Source organism: Podarcis gaigeae (assembly GCF_964106915.1).
Source record: "Podarcis gaigeae genome assembly, chromosome: 1".
NCBI lineage: Eukaryota > Metazoa > Chordata > Lepidosauria > Squamata > Lacertidae > Podarcis > Podarcis gaigeae.
The window spans coordinates 81,718,094-81,740,565 of NC_139678.1; the positions used below are offsets into that span (position 1 = coordinate 81,718,094).

General features: G+C 44.6%; 1 protein-coding gene across 4 annotated transcripts; it reads right to left on the reverse strand.

Moving 5' to 3' along the window:
• Window positions 1–14,470: 14,470 nt before the first annotated feature.
• NUDT8 (nudix hydrolase 8) lies at window positions 14,471–20,844 on the reverse strand. Of its 4 annotated transcripts, none has more exons than XM_083699914.1 (5): window positions 20,689–20,844; window positions 17,446–17,708; window positions 17,116–17,248; window positions 16,699–16,776; window positions 14,471–14,981 (listed from the first exon to the last, which is right to left on the reverse strand). In XM_083699914.1, exons 2-5 carry the CDS (start codon window positions 17,700–17,702, stop codon window positions 14,760–14,762), a joined length of 690 nt encoding a protein of 229 aa, XP_083556040.1. In that variant the 5' UTR covers window positions 17,703–17,708; window positions 20,689–20,844; the 3' UTR covers window positions 14,471–14,759. The 4 variants fall into 4 exon arrangements, with proteins under 4 accessions (XP_083556040.1, XP_083556039.1, XP_083556041.1 ...); XM_083699913.1 differs by having other exon boundaries at window positions 20,611–20,816; XM_083699915.1 differs by lacking the exon at window positions 20,689–20,844 and adding an exon at window positions 17,975–20,504.
• Between the last annotated feature and the right edge of the window lie 1,628 nt (window positions 20,845–22,472).

Consider the following 22,472-nt stretch of genomic DNA (forward strand, 5'->3'; position numbering starts at 1 on the left):
AAGGGCTATTGTGTTTTCTTCCTCTTCTTTCTTGCAACAAAGGAGGGATTGCATTTATTTTCAGATGTACAAATGCTATAAAGGGTGTATGAAGAACCCTTTTCATGAATCTAAATATAAACTGGGTGAAAGAAGCCCACCTTAGAAGAAAGCACCCTCAATCTATGCCTACCTCACCACAGCTATTGTGGTGAAGAGCAGACTGGGATGCCCAAAAGTTTACAGGTGGGACAGCTCTCTAGCACAGGGCAGCTTCTCATTTTAGTGCAAATGCAATAAAGGAGAGGAGATGAGGACAGCAACAGCAGTGCAGGGAACAGGGCTGAAATACTGGTTACAGTTTCACCCTGAACAAAATAATCAAAATGAGTTCCATGCTTTTGGAACTGGAGCCTGGGAGGCTAGAAGCCCCTAGGTGTTATCACAGGGGAAAGGTGCAAACATTATAGAAACCTGTACTATACTGCTAATAGTATAATTTCAATATAAAAACAAGACTCGAGTTACTTGATTATTACCAAGAAGAATAACATACCTACTTTATGTCATAAAAAGCTACAGGTGGCCCTCTCTCCTTTTTACCAGATGTCCTGCCCCATTCCCCAGAAGTCCCATCTTTTAATATATATTTTATATAGGTATTCTAAGTAGTTGTTCTATTTTTCTCCAAGATCAGGCTGAGGCCTTTGTCAATTTTACATTTGTGGTACCAACTGAGGCAAGATTGGTTGTCACCAGAAACAGGGCCTTTTCAGTGCTGGCACCCTAGATATGGAACTTCTGGTGAAAATTCGCCCAATCTGTTCTACTGGCCTTTTTGCAAAAGCTTTATGCTTTGCTTATTGATTTTGAATATAGGAGCAAATATACAATAAATTACAGTTCCCTCCTGTCATGCCCCATAACAACACCAACTGCATCCAGTTGTATTAGTAATAAGAAAATAAAATATTAATGTGCCAATTTTAAAAGTGTCATTTCACAGGTTCCCATGCATCTTGGGTGGTTTATACACATGGGTGTTTTTTTGGTTGGTTGGATTTTTTTTGCTGCAAATGAAATAAAAATGGACCACGTTTTGTAAAGGTTTTGTAGATTCTCATGTTGTCTTCTTTATTGTACAGTGGTACCTTGGGTTACATACGCTTCAGGTTACATATGCTTCAGGTTACACACTCCGCTAACCCAGAAATAGTGCTTCAGGTTAAGAACTTTGCTTCAGGATAAGAACAGAAATCGGGTTCCGGTGGCGTGGTGGCAGCAGGAGGCCCCATTAGCTGAACTGGTGCTTCAGGTTAAGAACAGTTTCAGGTTAAGAACGGACCTCCGTAACGAATTAAGTACTTAACCCGAGGTACCACTGTACTCAACTTTTCCATCAAGGTTAAGTCCCAAACATAAGCATACCAAATTTCATATAAGTATGCATTCAATGTCCTCTTGCTCTTGGTGCTTAGCAACAGCAAGACATGTTGCCGTTATAAGATGCATAATTAAGTCTCTGTCCCTAACATCTTGTGCTTCATCTGCAAATATTGAAAGTAGTGCCATTTGGGGATGTGAAGTAATCAAATGAAATGTAATTTGTTCCATTTCCTGAAATATTTTTAACCCAAAGTTTTTAATTAGTAGGCTTTCTCACCACATGTTCCTTCATTCCCATAGTTTCTCCAGCATTGTGGAGAATGTATTTTGTGGAGAGGTATTCTTGTCTATTTAGCTGTGTGGAATGCAGGTACGCTCTGTAGCTTTAAGGTAGTTTCTTGCACACAAGCTTGAAAAGGATTTGTGGGCCACATTCTTCCACACAAAACATCATCATTCTCTTCCCACAAATGTCTTTCCCATCTAGTCTGCAAATGGGAGGATTTTGATGTTGAAAAGTTTACAATAGCTTTACAAATTAAAGAAATTAAACCTTTGCTCCTAGGGTCTGTTGTATATAAAACATTTTCAAACATGGTTAATGACTTTGTGCCTTGTTTGCAAATGTCTGTGCTACTTATGAAGTGAATGATTTGATGGAGTACCATCCAATAGTGGGAGAAGTTTTGAACCATTGTTGTATAGCTGTTCCGTATAAAGAGGTGCCGTATAAAGCCTTGTAAAAGGCTTTAAGCCAGAATAGGGCCACTGTTTCCCATTTTTAAAAAGGAATGTTGTATCTTGGTACCATTATCCACTGGATCACTTCTAATGAAGACAGGCTTTCCTTTCACACCACAGCCCAATGAATGAGAACAGGTCAGAACTGGAACCCCACTCATGCTCTCCTGTGTTTCCCAAGCTCTGAACTAAAGAAGCTCTTCCAGAACCTACAACCCTGCTGCCATGACTAGAATCTGACAGAGACACAAAAGCCATCTTGTAAAGCTCAACATATCTCAACCAGATTAGTTCTTTGAATCAGTACAACTGCCCACAACCCTTCTGTTTGGACTGCTTTTCAGTTGGCACTTACCCTGAGTTTGTTATTAGACAGAGGGATGCCTTGAAGTGGGAAGCAAAACTTCAGTAGCGTCACCAGCCTGTAAGACCTGGGAAGTAATTCTTTCCCAGTCACAGTCGTTTAGGCCCAAGGTATGCAGTCAAGCCAAGTATTAAATTTTCTGAGGCAAGGCTTGTGAAGTACCATCACAGCAGGCCTACCCATCTGTGCAATAGCTCAGCTGTAGCCCCTCTGATACTGACAGGAGCTGCAGTGGAATAAAACTAGCCTAATATCTTAAGTAGACCATTATTGGAAACTTTAATGGATCATTCCATATCAGCTTCAAGAACTCAAGTTCACTTCTATAGCCTGCATGACGGATGAGCATCTGTTTGGGCTAACCTAACTCATAAATCCTTTTCCTGGCTTGGAATATATAAGAATTTGAAGGTAGCTCATCTGTTATGATTGTATCCCTTCATTCAGCCTCAAAATATGCATGCTCAGATGACATTTGCACTTAGCAATTAGCTACCAACTGTTTCCTCTCCTTGCTCCTGTGACTCATTAACTTCTGTTGAAAATAAACACTTCTGCAAATATAAAAAGACAGCTAAAATAACAGTTTCATGGGAAAGTAAATAGGAAAAATATTTTCTAAGTGCATCATCCATTGAGTTTACAAACTTCTGGCACAATATCGGTTAGTTCTGCCTTACAGCTGTGTGTATAAATAAATCCTACCCACTTTCTTGCTGTATCTGTAAAATGTCAGTGGGAAATCGGATCAGCTAGCTGAACCTGGCAAGCTTTTACCATAGACTGACCATTGCCACGTGCACATGTCACGATAAGCCATGGCTTCTGGTTTATTGTGCATGATGTGCTGATGTGCACCACCCCATCACTTCCACCTTTGGTGCAAGCAGGAGAAATAAACCAGGAATCCACAATTAAACTTGGCTTCCTGTTATATCTGAACCCAGGACTTTAATTTGTTTCTCCCTAACAAGCCAAGATCACCAGTCGGCCTTAAGCCATAGTTTGTTATTGGCTAACAGATCCTGGCTTATTTTTGAGCAACAAACCATGATCCTGGATTCAGATGTAACAGGAAACCAAACTTCATTACATTTTCCTGGTTTATTTATTCCATTTGCACCTAGTGACAATCGAAGCGGGAGCAATTGAGCACAGTAACTCGCAGTACACCATAAGACCCTGGCTTATAAGAACATGTAAATGAAGCCAATTAATGCATTTTCCAAAGCTGACATATTTGACAGTTGCATTGGTTGCAATAGAATGCATAGCTTTAGCTTATGTATGACTTTAGTTCCAATTTTATAAAAATTTTACTCATGTAAGTGTGCATTGGATTCCAGCCTCAGCTGTGTTAATCCATCTCTGGTTTGTGCTTTGTATCCACTGATTACTGGATATCCTCAAGAGGTGGCCTGCAGCTTAGCCCATCAAGTCACTGTCTCTTCATCATACCCCACTTTCCTGGTGGCTGCCATTCCTATGGCCCAGCCACCATGTTTCTTGGAGGTACTGTGCACATGCACTCCACTATATAGTGATGAGCCCAGAATAACAGAGGAGGAAGAGGAATGAGAAAACTGTGTTGGCACTGAGGCAAGAGGCCAGGAGGCAAGGCCAGGACAAGGTAATTCACCTACACTAGGGAGCAGGGCTAGTGTTAGAACCTCTAAGAAAGGAGAGACTGAGGCAGTCCTCTCCCTTGTTATCCAATATCTGGTAATGTCAATAAGTTCTTCCTAATGTTTAGTCTAAGGTTGTATACACACTCCCATTTACTCTGCTTCCAGTACACTCCCACTGCTGGTTTGAAAAGCAGCATACACACATTAGCCACATTCCATATCTATCCTGTCACTTAAGGAATACTGTGTTTTGATGCATTTCCCTCCAAACCAGATTCGATCTGAACTGAGAAGAAGAATGACCTACTAGCTGCATTTTAAGCTGGAAATGTGTACACAGGCTAAATCTCCTTTTCTTTATTTATTTTTTAACTCATTGGCTTGGGTTCTATCCTCTGGAGCAAGAGAAAACGTATTTGCTCCATTATTTTTGTGACAGCCCTTCAAGCAACTGAAGACAGCTATCATATCACCTCTTAATTATCTCCTCTCTAGGCTATTCTCAGCCTCTTCTCCTAGGACTTTGTGTCCAGGCTCCTCACCATCTATGTCACTCTCCTCTAGATTACAGATTATCATGTAACTATTAGCTGGAGCTGTTAGCTTGACATTATAGGTTATTTGAAGTGATCCAAGAAAGTAACTGTGACTTACAGAGGCAACATGACAGCTTTCATTTTGCCAATGAGCAGTAACTAGCAACAGCAAAGACGAAGCTACCTACAATAAGTGATGACATACTGTATAAAAATATCTGCTTACCTTTACAAAAACAAACAATAAAACACAGCATCAGAATATGGATGCACATTTTTGCAAAGGATCACATCAGGTTCGCCAGCAATAACTGGTAGATACATTCAGTGGCGTAGCGTGGGGGGTGCAGGGGGGCCGGCCGCACCGGGCGCAACATCTGGGGGTTAGGGTTAGGGGGCGCAAATCCACGGGTTAGGGGGTGCAAAATACTTGCCTTGCCCCGGGTGCTGACAACCCACGCTACGCCACTGGATAAATTAAACTTTCAGTTGATTAATTGGGGATCTGGATATTAAGAGAAAACTTGTTGATAATCTGACACTCCTTGGGGTCATTAGGAAATGAGGAGAAAATATGAAAGATGTCTTTTTTCTTTTAAACAATGGATAGATGCTGCTTATAGAATTCTATGCTATTTTGCACTTCTTTCAATATTGATGAAAGCTCAGGACATGGAAGACCAGGGTTCAAATCCTTGCTCAGCCATTAAGCTCACAGGGGAATGTTGGACCAGTCAATGTATTTCTGCCCAACCTACATCGCAGGGTTGTTGTGCGGATCAAATACAAGGGGAGCCCTGCACACCACATTGAAAAGGCACATGTTTTGAGGTTTTGTAATAGAGACAGCCATTTAATTTTAATCAATTCCTAATACAGGGAAGAAATAAGAAGAAAAGATGGTGGAGAAGAGAATGCAAACACATGGACAGATAGCCAGTACCAGCATAAAGTTATCCACAATTTAAACAACCTGTTTGCCCCTTGGATCTGGCACAAGAAGGATCGGAAACTTGTGGTCATCCAGGTGTTGCTGAACTGCAATTCCCATTATCTTCCTTGCCCACTAGTCATGAAACATCTGGAGGGCCACAGGCTCTCCATTCCTGGACTGGAATAAGTATATTAGTTGACAATAGGACTATGGGGGTTGCTGGGAGGTCCTTTTGGAGCCACGGCCTCTTCTGTTACACTTTATATTATTGTGATGCTCTAGAATAAGGGTTGACAGTTTAAAGTAAGAGGTAACTGGCTAATCTAGTGCAAACCTCAAATTACCATAGAGCAGAGGTCTTGCTCTCTCCTGGTGCCTCTAACACCTGAACAGACAAAGAGGTAACATGAAGCTGGAAACTTTCCACCCACCCACCCACCATTTTATCCATAATGAAACTGGCAGCCTCAGAATAGTGGAAAGCTAAAGACAATGGCTGAGATCATCTACTTCTTTATATTTGTGTCCCTGCTGATCCAGCACTCCCTATATCACATCTGGAGTCCATTTCCTCTTTAATGCTTTAAGACCTTCAATGCTGATTAGGCCTATTTGGTGTTGTGTTGCCTAAATATAAAGAATGAAAGATTGTTGAATCAGAAGTAACCTGCTGCTCTGAAATGCCTTAAAACAAAAACACTCAAAATTAGAACTGGAGTTAGGTTGGTTTGAGTTCCAAATGTTGAAAATATACCTCATGCTGCACTCTCCTTATCCCAGGTATGTTGATGTAAACTCATATTTGTCATGTATAAAAATGGCTGACATAAGCAGCAGTTATTGCCTATGCCCATATACAGCAAACGCATATTAATTTATCTAGTGAAAACAGCTGCTTACACCATAAGGCACGACATGGGTAGTACTAACATGCACAGCCCTGGAATAATTGCCTTTCACTTCAAGCATCTCAATACTTGCTCTGGAATGTGGAACATAAGACCCAGCCATCTGGACCCACAACTCTAATATCTCTCTATCCCAGGGGTGGAGGAATTATTTCAGCCCAAGAGCTACATTCTCTAGGGGCAACCTTGGGAGGGGGGCACATGCCGGTGGTGGGCAGGGCAACAGATATGATCCTTACCTTTGTACACTAGGCACCTGTCCAGCCACACACAAGTCAGAGGGTCCTACATGTACCCCTCTCCGTCCAGGCCAACAAGAAGCATTACTAGAGAGCCAGTGTGGTGTAGTGGTTAAGAGTGGTAGTCTCGTAATCTGGGGAACCGGGTTCGCGTCTCCGCTCCTCCACATGCAGCTGCTGGGTAACCTTGGGCTAGTCACACTTCTTTGAAGTCTCTCAGCCCCACTCACCTCACAGAGTGTTTGTTGTGGGGGAGGAAGGGAAAGGAGAATGTTAGCCACTTTGAGACTCCGTAGGGTAGTGATAAAGTGGGATATCAAATCCAAACTCTTCTTCTACTACAGTCAAGGACACATTCCATGGAGTCCAAAGATTTGGAGGAAGTATGAAGCAGCAGGGCCAATGAGGGCTGTGGCCTGGGGAGGAGAAACAGCCTCGGAGAGTCCCAAGGGCCAGACAGAGAGGCCTGGAGGGCCACGTTGGGTCCCTGGGCCTGACATTCCCCACTTCTGCCTGGTGCTTGAAAATGATACATTTTGTTCTTCACAGAGATTCTGGGGAAATTGCTTCAAATATATGCTTAATATTTCTCCTTGCTTCATTGCACGTTGTATGCAGACAGCTTTAACTGTTTTGTCTTCTGTTAGTACAAAGCCAGGCCCTTCCGCTTCAGGCCTCTCTGATCTGTGGCCCAGATTGCTTTGGGTTATCTGCTGGAAGCCTCAGTGCCATGTGGAACCATTTTAAGTGCTGGCGTAAGACTGAATCATGACACACTTCATATCTGCTCCACCACCCTCTCAATTGTGTCTTTTAGCCAAGTTAATTCAAAAACAATGTGTGAAGCTGTTCAAAACCACACATTTCCTAATGTGAAATATGGCACACCTTTTCTTACAGAAGGCTGAAATATAATCTGGAAGTTATTTATTCCATTTCCCTGCCCGCTGATTTATTGAGTGCTGATGTGATCCACTGGCCAAAGGCTAAGTTACTTGGTTAGGAAATGCTACGTTTGACTCGCAACTCAACCACAAACAGCCAGCAAAGTTGGAGCTATCTGAGACCTTTGGTTGTTACTTCATGAGCAACTGTGTGCATATGGATTTGGATTATGAAGGAATCCAAACACCTAAATCTCTTTCCTTGAAATGGTGTGTCCATATTTGCTTCCCTGTGCACAACATGCTTATTATGCCACTTGTTCACAAATGTGGTAACAGCAAAAGGTCGCCTAGAAGCAGTATGGATGGAGGGCAGGACTAGTGGCAATCATTCATTTCCCTACTTAAATTTCCACTGCAGTTAAAATTAGTTGGCTCTGACTATCAGTGGCTCCGGCGCCCTGCCTTCCACCCTAACAAATCCCAATGTGTGCCACAGAGATTCAGCCACCACTGAATTTATACATGCTTTGCTCTGTGGAGAAATTATCTGTGACGAAAATCAGTCAAAACATTCCCATGTGCATTTTGGTCTATTACTCCCACAAGCCCGTTGTCATTGTTTTCAGCAGCAGCAGCGCAATATATTGGTGGGGAAGGTAGGCATTCTTGCTGCTGGTGAGGGATAACCATGTTTTTCAGTTCATCACAATTTTGCGAGTAGGGGACTGAAAATTGGGTTGTTGGGAGAGGCAGAGAGAGCACACACAACACCTCACAAGAATTAACACCAGCAGGTTCACAAAACGATATGGTGTTGCTGAGGGAGGGTAATATAGAGTGCTGGTTTCCATTAATGCAAAATGGCTACCTGATTAGAGAAGTGCCTCTGGTCCCATCAGTGAAGGACTTTGGGGCAGATGTCCAGCGTTCTGCTCAGGAGAATGAGCAGGTGGATCCCTACACATAGTGTGTGGGGGGGTTTGCCACATTTAGAAGCGATATTTAGCTGTGCTGCACATACAGTTCTCCATTTCCCGCAAGGGGTAGTTAGATGCAGGTTAAGCCACAATCTCCTTCCTCATGAGTAGAGAGTATTGGAGGTGTTCTTGCGACATCTGTTTGCAAATATGCACACTGAGCATGGTGGAAGCAGGCAAGCACCAAGACCCCATAAAACAACAGCACCAGAATCAACTTCCTGTTGCACTTCCTGTTCCTCTCCCAATAAAGGCCATCCCATTAAAGGGTGACCAAAGGCCATTTCATGCTCAAAACCAGACCTGAACCCACTGGAATGGGTTTAGATAATCATCGGCATGACTTGGAGTTGTGTGAAAGGCCCCTAACCCAGGTCTTGAGCCCCAATATATAGAAATTTGTATGTGACTTTAAAACAACTTAAAGGAATAAAATTCTCCAGCATAATGTTTTTCCCCCTCATTTGAGGCATAAATGCCACACACTCTGCCTTCCTGTGTCCCAGAATATGAACAACCTAATTCGGGATAGGAATTCTGGCTGCTTATCTAGCCGTAAAAGTGTCCTGCTTTTTTGAAACACAGCTTCCAGCATGGCTGCAGGCCTAAGAACAGGAGTTGTACTGTCCCAGCAGAAAGAAGAAAATCCCAGCGGGAGCCCAGGGGTCTAGCCTGAAGGCAGCCAAAGATAGAATAAAAATGTCAAACTGTTAAAGAGCATTAAGTATTAAAAATTGGCTAGAGTTTCTCAGAGAGATTATTATGAACATTTGATCTAGCTAAATAAAATGATAAATAGTTCCTGATTCAGCAGAATACATAAATTTAAATAGAACTAGCCCCACTAATCCCACAGGATGCTTCCCAGATTAAAATTACATAATGCAGACAAGGAAGAATTTTGCTCAGTGGAGTCATAAATTGCCTGGCTTTAAGAGACAGTGGACTTAGAAATAAGACCCCTTATAAAATATGGTAAACTTCCCAGACCAGAAGGAGGCAAACTATTTTGACTAGAAGCTGGGGAATGGGGCAAAATTATGTTTTAAGCTTGCTTGATGGGCTGCAATATTATAATGTGCACACACAGACTGTTCTCATATAGTAACCCATATATGGTGTTACAAGTGTGTCCATACTCTCTTAGAAAGCATGTTTAGGGTACACAGTAATGTCTGCCTGCCATTTTAGCACTAGTAGTAGTAGTAGTAGTAGTAGTAGTAGTAGTAGTAGTAGCAGTATACCACCCTCCATCCGCAGATCACAGAGTGGTTCAAAACATAAAAATGCAACATGAGAACACAAAATACAAAACAAAACAAAACCAATAACCCCCTTCCACAAACACCTTTAAAAGGCCATAGACTCAACCAAAGGTCTGGTTACAGAAAAATGTCTGTTTTATTAGAATACAGAACATCCACATTGGCTGCCATATTGAATTTGGATAAATTAACCCCACTATTAATCACCTAGGCCCTCCAGATGCTGCACAGACCCCTTCATGCCCCCCGGACCACCCCTCCAGGTATCACTTCTTGTTCCACATTTTATGTGAGACAAAGGTGGAGGGTTGGTGTAACTGCTACAAAGTTGGGGGGGTTGTAGTGATCTATGGTGAGGGGAATCTAGAGAGAGGGGAAAGGCAGGGAAGTGGGGTAGCCTTCTGTAAACTCTGGCCCCACTAACATATGGTGCCTGCCATACTATCCCCAAGGGAATGCAGCCCTCAGTAGAAAATAGAAATAATAAACCCTATAGAAATAATAAGATATAATACCTGTGTGTATGAGGAATATTCTGTAGAGTTTATCACATACTCCTTCCTTTTATCCGGCAACAGTTTTTAAGGAATGCTTTGTGTGAAATTAAAGCCCATCATCCTATTCAAGATCCGCCACCCACAGTCACAATAATCCTTTGTGATGGAAAGCTTTAGATTAATAGACAAGACTTTGCTTTCTGCTGCTAGCCACTGCTAAATGGTGTTGTACCAGGGTAACATGAAAGAAAGAGAGATATTCCAACTGGTAAGCTTCAGCTGTGAATTCCAGAAATAGGTTCCCTAAAAGGCTGGCTCTGTAAATGTAATGGCAGGTGGCTTGCTCAGCGGATGACTAGCCCTTACTTGCAAGCGATGGTGCTACTCAGGGCCAGTTATAGATATACAACACTTGGAGAGTTGTTAAAAAATGAGGAGTCGGGGTCTAGTCTGGGGAGGAGTCCAAGGAAGGAGAAGCTCATACCCAATTAAGGTAGGGAACCAAACAAAGTGAAGGACTTCCAAGAACCATGCAAGTCTATAACTCTGTAATCGCAGTGCAGGGGCTAGTCAGACCCACCCCAATAACATCTGGGACATTAGTGTATTTTGTGATAATGTCACAAAACCACAATAATGGAAGCTGGCTTCCAGAGCACCATTCAAGTACAACTATCAAATTATTGAGAATCCCAGCTGTCATTTCTAAACAGCAAATATCTAGCTCTCATTACAAAGACAAGCATAAAGACTTGAAGGCAGCATTTACCTCTGAGGGGTCTGGGAGCATCCCCCCTCCAACACACACACAGCGTGCCCTCTTTCCTGGAATATATTCTACAAACCTTGGGGTTCACAATGGGCATAACTAATGCGTCCCTCTGGTGTGCTGCTATTTTGGCTACTTAAATGAGTTTGGAGAATAAGTTTGCTATTAGCACACGTGTGTGTGTGTGTGTGTGTGTGTGTGTGTGAGAGAGAGAGAGAGAGAGAGAGAGAGAGCGAGAGAGATACCTGCATAGATAAAGTAATTAAGCAATATGTTTTGTCAACTTGCACCATTCAATCTTCCTCACTGGAGGATTATTGTCAGTTTAATCTCACAGTATTCCAGTGTCACTGCCTGACGCTAAAATCCTTCTGCTGAAACATTTAAAAAAACCCACCCAAATTAACAAAAGAACTCCATACACACAAGCTTAACAAAACACCTAACAATTCATCAGACAGCTTCTTTGTGAGGAAAAAAATGTGTGGAATGTTTCTTAAAGGGCAGGTGGAATCGATCCAAGTAGTTCTATAGCGTAAATTATCCCAAATCCCCCCCTTCTTCAAGGAATGTGTTATGTGCAAGCTTTTAAATGCTTCAGGGATATAATGTCAGTTCCACTCCATGCTGTAGCTGACAGCCTCCTTGCTGCTCTTCTGAATAAGCAGAATTTGAGAAAGTAAATACTTGCTGTGTTTGCACCTATGGATTCCTGTGACTTATAAGGCAAGCACTTTCTTGCAAGCAGCAGTTGTGCCAAGATGTGTCAGAAGGCACAGCACACAAGCACTTTCTTCATTTTTTCCTACACAATAGCTGTGCTGAGATGCTCAAAGTTTTCAGCCAGCCAGCCCTATCATATGGCAGGGTGAAGACTTCCACCTCAGGTAACACCATGAGGGGGTAGAATATAAAGGCAGGAACTGTCTAAATGTTGCCACAACACTTTTTAAAGCACTGCCTGCACTGGGCGGGGTCTGCTCTTTGGGATCTGCTTCAGTCTGCAAAATGTCTTGAGCCAGCACTGAGCAACAGCAGGAGGGACACTATAGATTTTGCTATTTAGAACATTCTTTTTAGCAGATTCACAGTCATAAATAGATACACTCTTTGTTCTTACTCTGTTTCGCTCAATATGACAATTCTCTCCTACTAAACATACCAGCTTGATCCAAATACATTTATTTTGGAGCAAATGGAACTGCAACCCCAATGTTATGGAAAGTTCCACAAAAAACCCTAAACAGTAGCATCAGTAGCACTAAGTTTCCATGCATCTTTGCCATTTCTGATATTTTGAGAAAACATGAGCAGATAAAAAGCAGGTATTTTAATACATCTTAAAATGATTTTCTATTATTAAGAATGAAAATGTAATATTAATGCATCCTCATTGTTAATATAGTGGCACTGACATACATGGCACTTTACAGTGTAACGTATTTTTTTAAAACCGTGCCCCTGCAAAGTCTGAAAAGTTTCCTTTCTAATTTTGGCATTTGGACAAGAACGAAAGAAAGGGGAGAAAAGGGATAGGCAAGGTTGACAATAAAGAGGGGGGGCTTATGAGCAGTGGTAGGAGGTAATGAAATATAGAAATAACTCTTCTTCCATTTTAAATCTGTAGCATTAAAAGATGGGGTTTCCCTTGGCTCAAAAAGGGAAAACAATACTAAAACATTGAAATTTATTTATCTGTTTATAGCCTTTTCTGTCCTTTTATTCGGTGGCTTGAAAGAACCTATACAGATCTTTCCTGTGGAACTTCAGTTATTGGATTGCTTGTCGTTTTTCCCAGTGAACCAAATGAAGCCCATTCTTGGAACTAGTCAGTGAATTTTCAAGCGTGGCCCAGGCAGGGGATTCCCGTTATTGAGCTCTCCAGAGACATGCCTCTGACTTTCTGCCCCAGTGATTTCATCCAAACAGGAAGGCCAGCCTGCCTGTCCCTCTGCAGGAGGTAGTCAAATCTTGCATTCCTCTCAGGGGGAAATGTTGCTGGGAGGAGCAGGCTGCTCTCTTCAGAGCTGTCGCAACTGGTGTCCTGGTTGTCTCCTCCTCAAACTGCACTCTAAGGAGCCGATAAACCACCAAAGAACCTTCTGGGTTCTCTTAAGGTGGCACTGCCACCTATTGACCGAAGAAAGTAATATTTTAAAGCCCTGAAATTAAGAGTACAGTGGTACCTCGGATTAAGTACTTAATTCGTTCCGGAGGTCCATTCTTAACTTGAAACTGTTCTTAACCTGAAGCACCACTTTAGCTATTGGGGCCTCCTGCTGCCGCCGCACCGCCGGAGCACAATTTCTGTTCTTATCCTGAAGCAAAGTTCTTAACCTGAAGCACTATTTCTGGGTCAGCGGAGTGTGTAACCTGAAGCATATGTAACCTGAAGCATATGTAACCCAAGGTACCACTGTATATACTGTATCTGTAAACTATCACAGAGAGGCATATGCTCTCCTAGTTAATGGCACTTTACAAGAAACAGCTTCCTCATGGATATCAGTTCTAGGTAGAGATGGTTAAATCAATCTTATGTGAAGCACCCCTCAAGTTGCTGGAGGCAAGGCTTGTGAGTCATCCTCTTCAATTGTGGGTGAGAGCTGTGTATTTAACAACTCAGCCTCCTCCCCTCACAGTCTTGGCTCCCCCAATGACCTCTTGATAAAGCATCTTTTAGGACCCCTGGTCCTACAAACTGTCCCCTGACCCTCAATGACAACTCTTCTGGGCAGCTGGGCATGCTCACCTCGCAAATCCAGAGGGGTACGAAGGACCAGGGGAGAAGATGTCCCATGCCTTGAAGACCCAGGAGCTCAGTGAATTACACAGCCTGTGACCCAGACAAAATTCAGATTTAACCCAGTACAAAATGGAACAGGTGTTTAAATATTCCTGTGCATGTTAGCGAGTCACAAAACGGTTTGATTATGAAGTACACATAGTTCAAGAAATTCTTGTTCAATCCACATGGACGACCTAAACTCAACTTCCACGTTAAATGGACATGGCTGAAAGGGTATGGAGATAATTTGCTTGAATATCAAACAAATTCTCATATGCATGAGGTGGGGAAAACATATTGTGAAGGCAAGTACTAGAAAAAAGTGGAAAAATAGTAAGAGGGCATCCTTCAGCCAAGCATCCTGGGTACCATAAACAACAAGATAGGGATCAACATTTGTTCACAGTTCTGAGCCATTATATGGACACCTAAGATCCTTGGCAAATCCTTGTTTAACTTGACCTGTCAACAAAGTGCTACTGAATGGAGCTGGGCTACTGTCCAGTACCAACATCTCTTTTGACTGCCTACTGCTGTGTTCTGTCTTCAACACATTCACAAATACCTGCACCGAGTTCCCAGTGTGTCTGTTTATTCAAGGTCTATTCATAAACAAGTCTGGCAGCAGCTGTTAGCAGAAGTGGCTAGGCAATTCGTTCCCCGACCACTAACGATGAAATGCAATTGCACCAGGAGCAGGAGGACAAGCCAACAAGAGTGGATAGACTTGCGTGTGCCGAACAAGAGTGGACAGACTTGCGTTTTGAAAATACTCCAGTGACTTAGGAAAGGGATTAGCACCACCTGCATCCAAGTCCCTTGGCAAACATAGAAAAGGGGAGCAGAGTTTGGTAGCCAAGGTCAGCGTCTGCCCACCACATGAGTCCGCCTGCGGTATGCCCCTGGCACCAGCAATTCCAGAGTTAATTCGGTGAAGATGGCTGTGAGACCCCATACACGGTGAGGACCATGCAGGAAGACAGGAAGTGTGTGGCTGTAGGTACCCTTGTGGCAGAAGTTAGTGTAGCCTTGGTTCTCTTCTTGCAGCAAGTGGCGAAAAGACAGTGTGAAAACGGCCTCAACCTGCAAATCAGAGGGAAAATAGGTGAGGAGGGGCAGCACAGATTTCTCAGATTAGCTGCAGAGCCAATGGTTCCTTTTCCAACTCCCAGCTGCCCAGGAAATCACCACAATCCACTCCCTCATTCCCAGGAAGCCTTCCATCCAGATGCTTTGGGCCTAGCAAGACGTAACAGCAGGGGTAGCTCATAGGCCATATGCAGCCCGTTTTCTGTGCCCCTCAAAGCCACCCCCCCCTCAAAATGGCAGCTCCTTTTTTCTAATTTATTATTTTCGCAATTATTATTTTTGTAACATTGCCAATTTATTATTTTTATGAGGTTTACCCATACCTGTGTTGTCCAGCTATCCTGTTACCAGTTTCACATTATCCAGTGTTGTTTCTAGGAAGAAGTCCCCACAAATCAAATAAGTAAAATGGCTATGCTAATAAAAAATGCTGTGTGTTTATTTCTGGATTCGCAGAGCTCCTGGAGCAGCACCAGTCACTACTCTGCTGCTTCAGGAGCAGTCAGGTTTCCCCACTACTGCCAATACCACATGCTACCGTTATGCTTCGGTTGATGAGAAAAGCTACGATCTTTCACGGTTTATTTCAGGAGCAGCCAAAGGCATTGAAACTGTTGGAGCAGCAGAGGAGCGAGTTGGGAAGTGATGGTGGCTGTGGGGACAGTAGTTTTCATGGCTGAGGGCAAGTGGCAGTAAAGAGAAGGAATTAACAAGAAATAACATACTTGTGAGCATCCCAAGCTGTTTCAGTTGCTGCAACTTGGATAGTAAAGTACCAGAGGGACTCATGAGTAGAGGGAGAAAGTGGGGTGGTAGTTGATATGAGAAAGAAATGGAAGAATAGACAGACAGACAGACAGACAGACAGACAGACACACACACACACACACACATGCAGTGTGTGTGTGTGTGTGTGTGTGTGTGTGGAATTTAAACGAGGACAGGGATGAAAGGCACTTATCCGCCAAAGGCAATGAACTTAATTTGGGGGGGAAAGAGGATGAAATTGTATTAAAGGTAAAGGTAAAGGTACCCCTGCCCGTACGGGCCAGTCTTGACAGACTCTGGGGTTGTGCGCCCATCTCACTCAAGAGGCCAGGGGCCAGCGCTGTCCGGAGACACTTCCGGGTCACGTGGCCAGCGTGACATCGCTGCTCTGGCGAGCCAGAGCCGCACACGGAAACGCCGTTTACCTTCCCGCTGGTAAGTGGTCCCTATTTATCTACTTGCACCCGTAGGTGCTTTCGAACTGCTAGGTTGGCAGGCGCTGGGACCGAGCAGTGGGAGCGCACCCCGCCGCAGGGATTCGAACCGCCGACCTTTCGATCGGCAAGTCCTAGGCGCTGAGGCTTTAACCCACAGCGCCACCTGCGTCCCAGAAATTGTATTACAAGACCATAAATTAGTTATTGACCATGGAAGTAATGCGGGGTAGATGTGAGTGTGTGTTTTTTACTGTTTCTTAATGAATTAGGGGGGAAATGAAATCGCAGATTCTTAATTACAGGGTAAGGATTCTGGGATTTTGTCAATGCCCATTTTCTTGCTTACGTCACGCCCACTTTGCTATGTGGCCCCTGAAGGACATTTTCAACCCCTAAAAGGGCGAGCCACCCCTTCTGCGCTTTCCCCAAGCATCTCCCTGGCAACACAGCCAGTAAAAAGAACATGCAAGGAGGTGTCTTTGTGCTGCTTTTGCTCTTTCATTCACCTCTTGGGGATTAGGCTTCAGAGTCAGGCGCTCCAGAGGACCCAAGTTGGCTAGCACAGGCATAACCATCATTTTTGTCTGAAAGGAAACCAGAGTTTAAAACCAGTGAATTCCAGACATCCCCGTTGCTTTTTTGCTGCAAGGCATGCTCCAAAGTGATAAATACTCATGCAAGCCAGATGCTTTCCCTTGCCAAACACCTTTCTGCCCCTCGGGTGAACATCCTGGCCCACAGCAATACTCAATAAAGTCCTTCATCGCTCTCATCTGACACATCACTCCATGATCATTGCTTCTCCAGGTAACACGCCCCCCCCCCCCGAATTCTGAATATTAGTCCCAGCTCCTTAACAAAAAAAACTTTCCAAGTGTAAGTTTATCCTTGGAGATTCTAGAACCCCCAAATAGAGACATTACCTTGTCAGGTATAGGCATCATGATTCCCCAGACGCAGTCCTCCTCTACCCGCAGGCCCAACTCTTCCTGAGTCTCCCTGAGTGCTGTGGCAATGGGATCCCGGTCAGAGCTGTCACGCTTACCACCTGGGAAACTGCAAGAGCAAAACAGAATCCTTTTATAAAGGGAAATCCAGGACCAGAACAAAGGTTGAGCCAGCAGCCTTGAGGGGAAATAGCTATGCTGTGGCAATTGCCAGGACTTCAGGAGGGTTCTGAGGTCCAGGAAAGAGCAAACGAAAAGGATGGTGGGAATTTTACTTTAAAAAGAGAGTATGGGGCTACCAAATACCTGACAGATCCTTTGTGCACACCAGTCAAGGTGCTGGACCTCAGCGTGTACAGGATGGCTGGGTCCCCAGCCACAGAGCACAGGGGCACCAAAACAGCGGCTGGCGCAGCTTCTTGTCTGTATCGGCTGGTAGACTTCTCAAGCTGCCCTCGGCAACGCTGCTCGTTTTCCCAGGATAAGTATCTACGAACTGGGCCCATGCTGGCTATGGACGCATGAGGCCTGCTGTGGCAGAAGTGGCGAAGCGTTGGAAGCATAATGCCCTGCAGGGAGGAAAGAGGAGGAGCTGACTTGGAAACAAGCAGCGGACACAGAAGAAGGAAGGGGACCGTCCTGCCTCAATCCTGAACTTCACAGCGCCCAGGGAGGTTGGTTATTTTATATTCACATGGGTCCTCCCACACCATCAACTCGCCCCATACTCCTTTGTCCAGTAATGATTTTACTGTTAGGCTGTGATCCACAAGGGTCTGCTAAAGTACAAGGGGAAAGGGCAGGAGGGTGGAGGGAAATTAGTAAAATGTATTACTCAGAAAACAAGCACTGTCCTTAGACGTGGAAGCCATGTGTCTTCCTGTCAAATCTCTGCCAAGGCCAACTGCAATCATTTCAAAATCCAAGGCTGCAAAACAATAACAAAAAACCACAATCTCTCCCACTTCAGCACAGATTTTTTATAGGTTTTTCAAGCAGCTACCCACAAATATAAGTAATACCGCAGCACCGCCCTGGACGGCCACATATATTCACCTAATGATTAGGCCAGCCTTGCCTTAGGCAGTATTGACTGTGCCCAAAGTCATTGAGATCTAGCAAAAATGGTTACTGCAGACGATCTGTTATGACAAAAGATCTGTAGTCAAGGAGTCAAGAACAGGACAGAAATTTCTCTGAAATGAAATGTCTCTGAATGAGGGATTCAGTAGGGATCATTCTTGCAAAAAATGAAATAAAAATATATTTCCTGAGGTAGAACTAGATATTAGCACTGAATTTTTCACTCTGGGGGAAAAACCTCTCCCATGTGCTAGAATTGAAATCAAGTGGCATATTCATTAGGTTTGCCTAGGTCTCCTATACTTTTAACAAGTGCATGGCATGCAGAAATTTAGCAGGGTAAACTGCAGCTTTCAGTAAGTCCTTCTCATCGTGTCCAGGACAAGGTGGCAACTATGCCAAGCTGCTGTTTGAAATACTTTAGCACCAGGCACCCTTTCTTTTTAGAAACTCCTGATCCACTTGCAATTTGAAGACACCCCTGAAATGCCAGCTGCTCAAATATGGGGTGAAGGACTGGAACCAGAAGTCAGCACAACTGGGCAGCTATCGAGACCCAGCATACACCAGGACAGCCTTTGCCAACCTTGTGCCCTTAGAATATTGTTGGACTACAACTCCCATCAGCCTCAGCCAGCACATTTTTGGATCACAACCCTCATAGTGGGAACTGTAGTCCAACATTTGGAGGGCATCAGAATGGCCAAGGCTGACTCTGGAGGTCCTACTAATGCTAAGCAGCTGTTCTTCAGGTTTAGCACACTCTGCATGTTGCACAGAAACATCTCCTCCTACCCAGATGCTTCTCACTTGCCTGTGAATGTGGAAAGGTGAGTGGCAGCTGAAAGAAACAGTCACCGCTGTTTCCCATTAGTCACCTGGCTTCTCCCTCTGGGAAGTATGGCAATAGGGAATGGGTCTGCAGGGCTACACTGGCAAACAAAATGAGGAGGCTCCTTTCTCTACCCTGTCACCTTTGCTATCTAGTGGCCCCACTGGGGCTTGCCAACACTGCCATGCAAGGGGGTGAAAGGCAAGAGCTCTTACTCTCCCTCTCTCCCCAAGAGGCAATATGGGCAAGACTGGGCACTACAGCACAGCCTAGAGAAGCACGAACATCTCTCTCTGCCAACTCACTCCCCTCTTTCTCAGGCAATGCAGCAGGACCCCACAGCATATGGTAGGAGCAACACCCAGCGAGCAAGTAGAAGTGGGCAGGGCAGCTGCAGGCAACTCATCCTCTGTGTTAAGCAAGCAGGTAGGGCATCCCAGAAGGGAAACACAAATACAGTAGGTGGTGACAGCAGCCTTGCACTGGAGGGGGGCAATTGTATGGAAGCAACCTTACTAAGTGAGAGTGGCCTCCAGCTGCTGATCTGAGGTGTCAAATGGAAGCAAGATTTAGTATTGCATTTTTACTGCAAGGACAGGAGGTACTTGTGAGATTTTCTGCCTCAGGTGCCAACTTGACTTGCCTGGCTTTAGGTGGGGGTGGAGGTGTTGTCACGCAATCTTTAAGGAACCAAAAATGTATTGAGAGATCCCCTTGGAATGTGCTTTTTGCCTGCTTGTGACATCTCTCTGGGAGTCGAAGCAGGAAGGGTTGGGGTCACTGGGCCCAGTCCCCAGGGCCATACTGCCTAGATGAGGTCCCTCATCAAAGGCATGCTGCCAACACCAACATCCCCCCTCTCCACCGCTCCTCTGAAGGCAAAGCCTATGGGGGAAGAGAGATGAAGAATCCCATTCCTGTACTGCAGAGTCGGAAGGGACCCCAAGAGTCACATAGTCCAATGAAGGAATCCCAACTACATCATACATGACCGATGACCATCCAAGCTCTGCTTAAAAATGGAGGCTGAGCACTTCTGCTTCACCACCGCCTCATGCGATGCGTTTACAGTGGTACCTCGGGTTAAGTACTTAATTCGTTCTGGAATTCTGTTCTTAACCTGAAACTGTTCTTAACCTGAAGGACCACTTTAGCTAGTGGGGCCTCCCGCTGCTGCCGCGCCGCCGGAGCACGATTTCTGTTCTCATCCTGAAGCAAAGTTCTTAACCTGAAGCACTATTTCTGGGTTAGCGGAGTCTGTAACCTGAAGCGTATGTAACCTGAGGTACCACTGTATTTTGGAAATACTAAAACCGCAGGGAAATGCACTGGGAGAGGCGCGTTGCAGCAGGTCGGGGTTTGTTCGTGCCTCGTCCGGGAGGAAAAGGTCGGCTTTTAAGCCCTCGGCGGACCGCCTGCTTTGCTCCCAGCAGAGCGAAGGCTGCAGCCCCACTTCTCCCCCTGCCCCCAAACGACCCCGCTCCTGGAAGAGCCCCATGGCAGCGCTCGGGGAGGAACTTCCCACCGCTCCCCATCTGCCCGTCCCCTCAACCAACATGGCGGCGCTCGGAAACGCTCCTCTCCGCGAAGGAGGAAGGGGGCGCACTTCCGCCAGGCAACAACATGGAGGTCACCTTTCCCCGCGCCGACGAGCGTTCTTCGGTGAAAAGACGCGCTTCTTCCCTGCCGAAAATTCCGGCCGACGAGGGTGGACGGAGGCGCCCGCATCAGCCAATGAAAGCGGAGGGCCGCGGAAGCCACGCCCACGGCTGAGAGGCCGGCGGCCGCGACGACTCCCCGCCCTCACTCGTCCTCGGGATGGAGGGAGGCGGGGGAAGCGCGGTCTTATATAAGGGCGGATAAAAAGAATTATTACATAGGCGGTGGCACGCACGCACGCCCGCTTCGCCTCTCTCCCTTCGTTTTTCGGTCCCGAGGAAGAAGCAACCGTTGCCTCCGAAGGATTCCCGACCCTCTTCCTTAAGCGATTTAGGATGCAAGCCCGAAAACTTGGCAAAAACCCAGACTTGGAACATTAGTCTGTGCTTGGAGACTTGTCAGGTCCGGACGGCTGACAAACACAGCCTGGCCAGACCTCTCATCCTTGATTCCGCTCCCATTTTCAGTGAAGCATAAATTTATTTATTGAATTTATCTCTCACGCTTCTTCCTGTAGGCAAGAGAGGAAAGCACCAAATCTTGATAAGATTGTATCAAGATCAAAACTTTTTTGTTTTACTATACTTGAAAATATGCCTATATCCTTAAAAGCAGAATTATGATAAAAATGTGAGGATCAATGAACTGTTGAGCACAGATCGATTTATTACATTGTAACTCACAATAGATTCTATTCTTTTCAATTTTTTTACTGTTAAAAACGAAAACTGACAGCATCCCACACATTAAAAACTGAAACCTGCTTAATTTGAACAGCTGAAACTACAGCCAGCGCAGTGGAGTGAATCATGCTAGGTGAGCCAGGGAGAAATGGATCTAAATCCCATTTTGCAATAAGCTTACCTGGGGAAAATTGGACAACTCTCCCTCTAACCTACCTTACAGGGCTGCTGTAAGAATGAGAAAAGGATGGCCACATACACTGCTAAACACACTTTGGCTTAATATAAAAAATAAAGTTATGACTTAGAACTGTGTTAGGCCATACTGAAAATTGCAAGCAGTGCCACCCCAAGGATTATATTTACACATTTTCTTTACATAGCCCACGTTTTCTTATCTCAGGATTGTGGGTCCTGGCTTTTTGCTGCTACCCCCCTTCTTCTACGGAAATGAAACCAAATGAAGTCACCTATACTCTTCCCACTTCAATAGCTCAATGGAATATCTGCATGGAGCAACAGGTGACCTGATCAAAAGCTAAGGCATACATAACAACTGAGAATATATGTTGTTTGAGTACATAGCCCTGGTTCTTCCTTATTAGTCCAACATACTGGATAACTGGAGTTTTATTTCAGGAACATGCAGCTCTTAAGTACTGCTGTCTAGAAATACAGCAGAATGAGGTATGAAGATGGGAGGTAAAACTTTCGAATTTTCCCTTCTATCTTTTTTAAAGCCCTCTTACATCAAGCAGTGAGCTTGGCTGGAACATTTCTCACTGATGTGCTCAATTTCTACTTGTAGCAAACACTCTCAGGGCCATGGGTTTGAGCCCCACATTGGGTGAAAGATTCCTACATTGCAGGGCATTGGACTAGATGACCCTTATGGTCCCTTCCAATGGTGCAATTCAAAAATAGCACCCCACCTCTACAATCTGAATGATGCAGTCCACTTTATGATCTCAGGATTCCACCACCTCTTTCTAGTACTTGATGCAAAGAGGAATTTAAGATGGTGTGGATGTGTTCAGCAGGAAGATGTGTGCACATAAATCCAAGTGCCTTGACTA

Coding starts and splice junctions, on each gene's coding strand:
- NUDT8 (XM_083699913.1), bottom strand. CDS start 20,679: ATGTTGTTGCCTGGCGGAAGTGCGCCCCCTTCCTCCTTCGCGGAGAGG. Junction 17,709..20,610: donor GCGTTTCCGAGCGCCGCCAT/GTTGGTTGAGGG, acceptor TCCTCCCTGCAG/GGCATTATGCTTCCAACGCT. Junction 17,249..17,445: donor GTGCACAAAGGATCTGTCAG/GTATTTGGTAGC, acceptor TTGCTCTTGCAG/TTTCCCAGGTGGTAAGCGTG.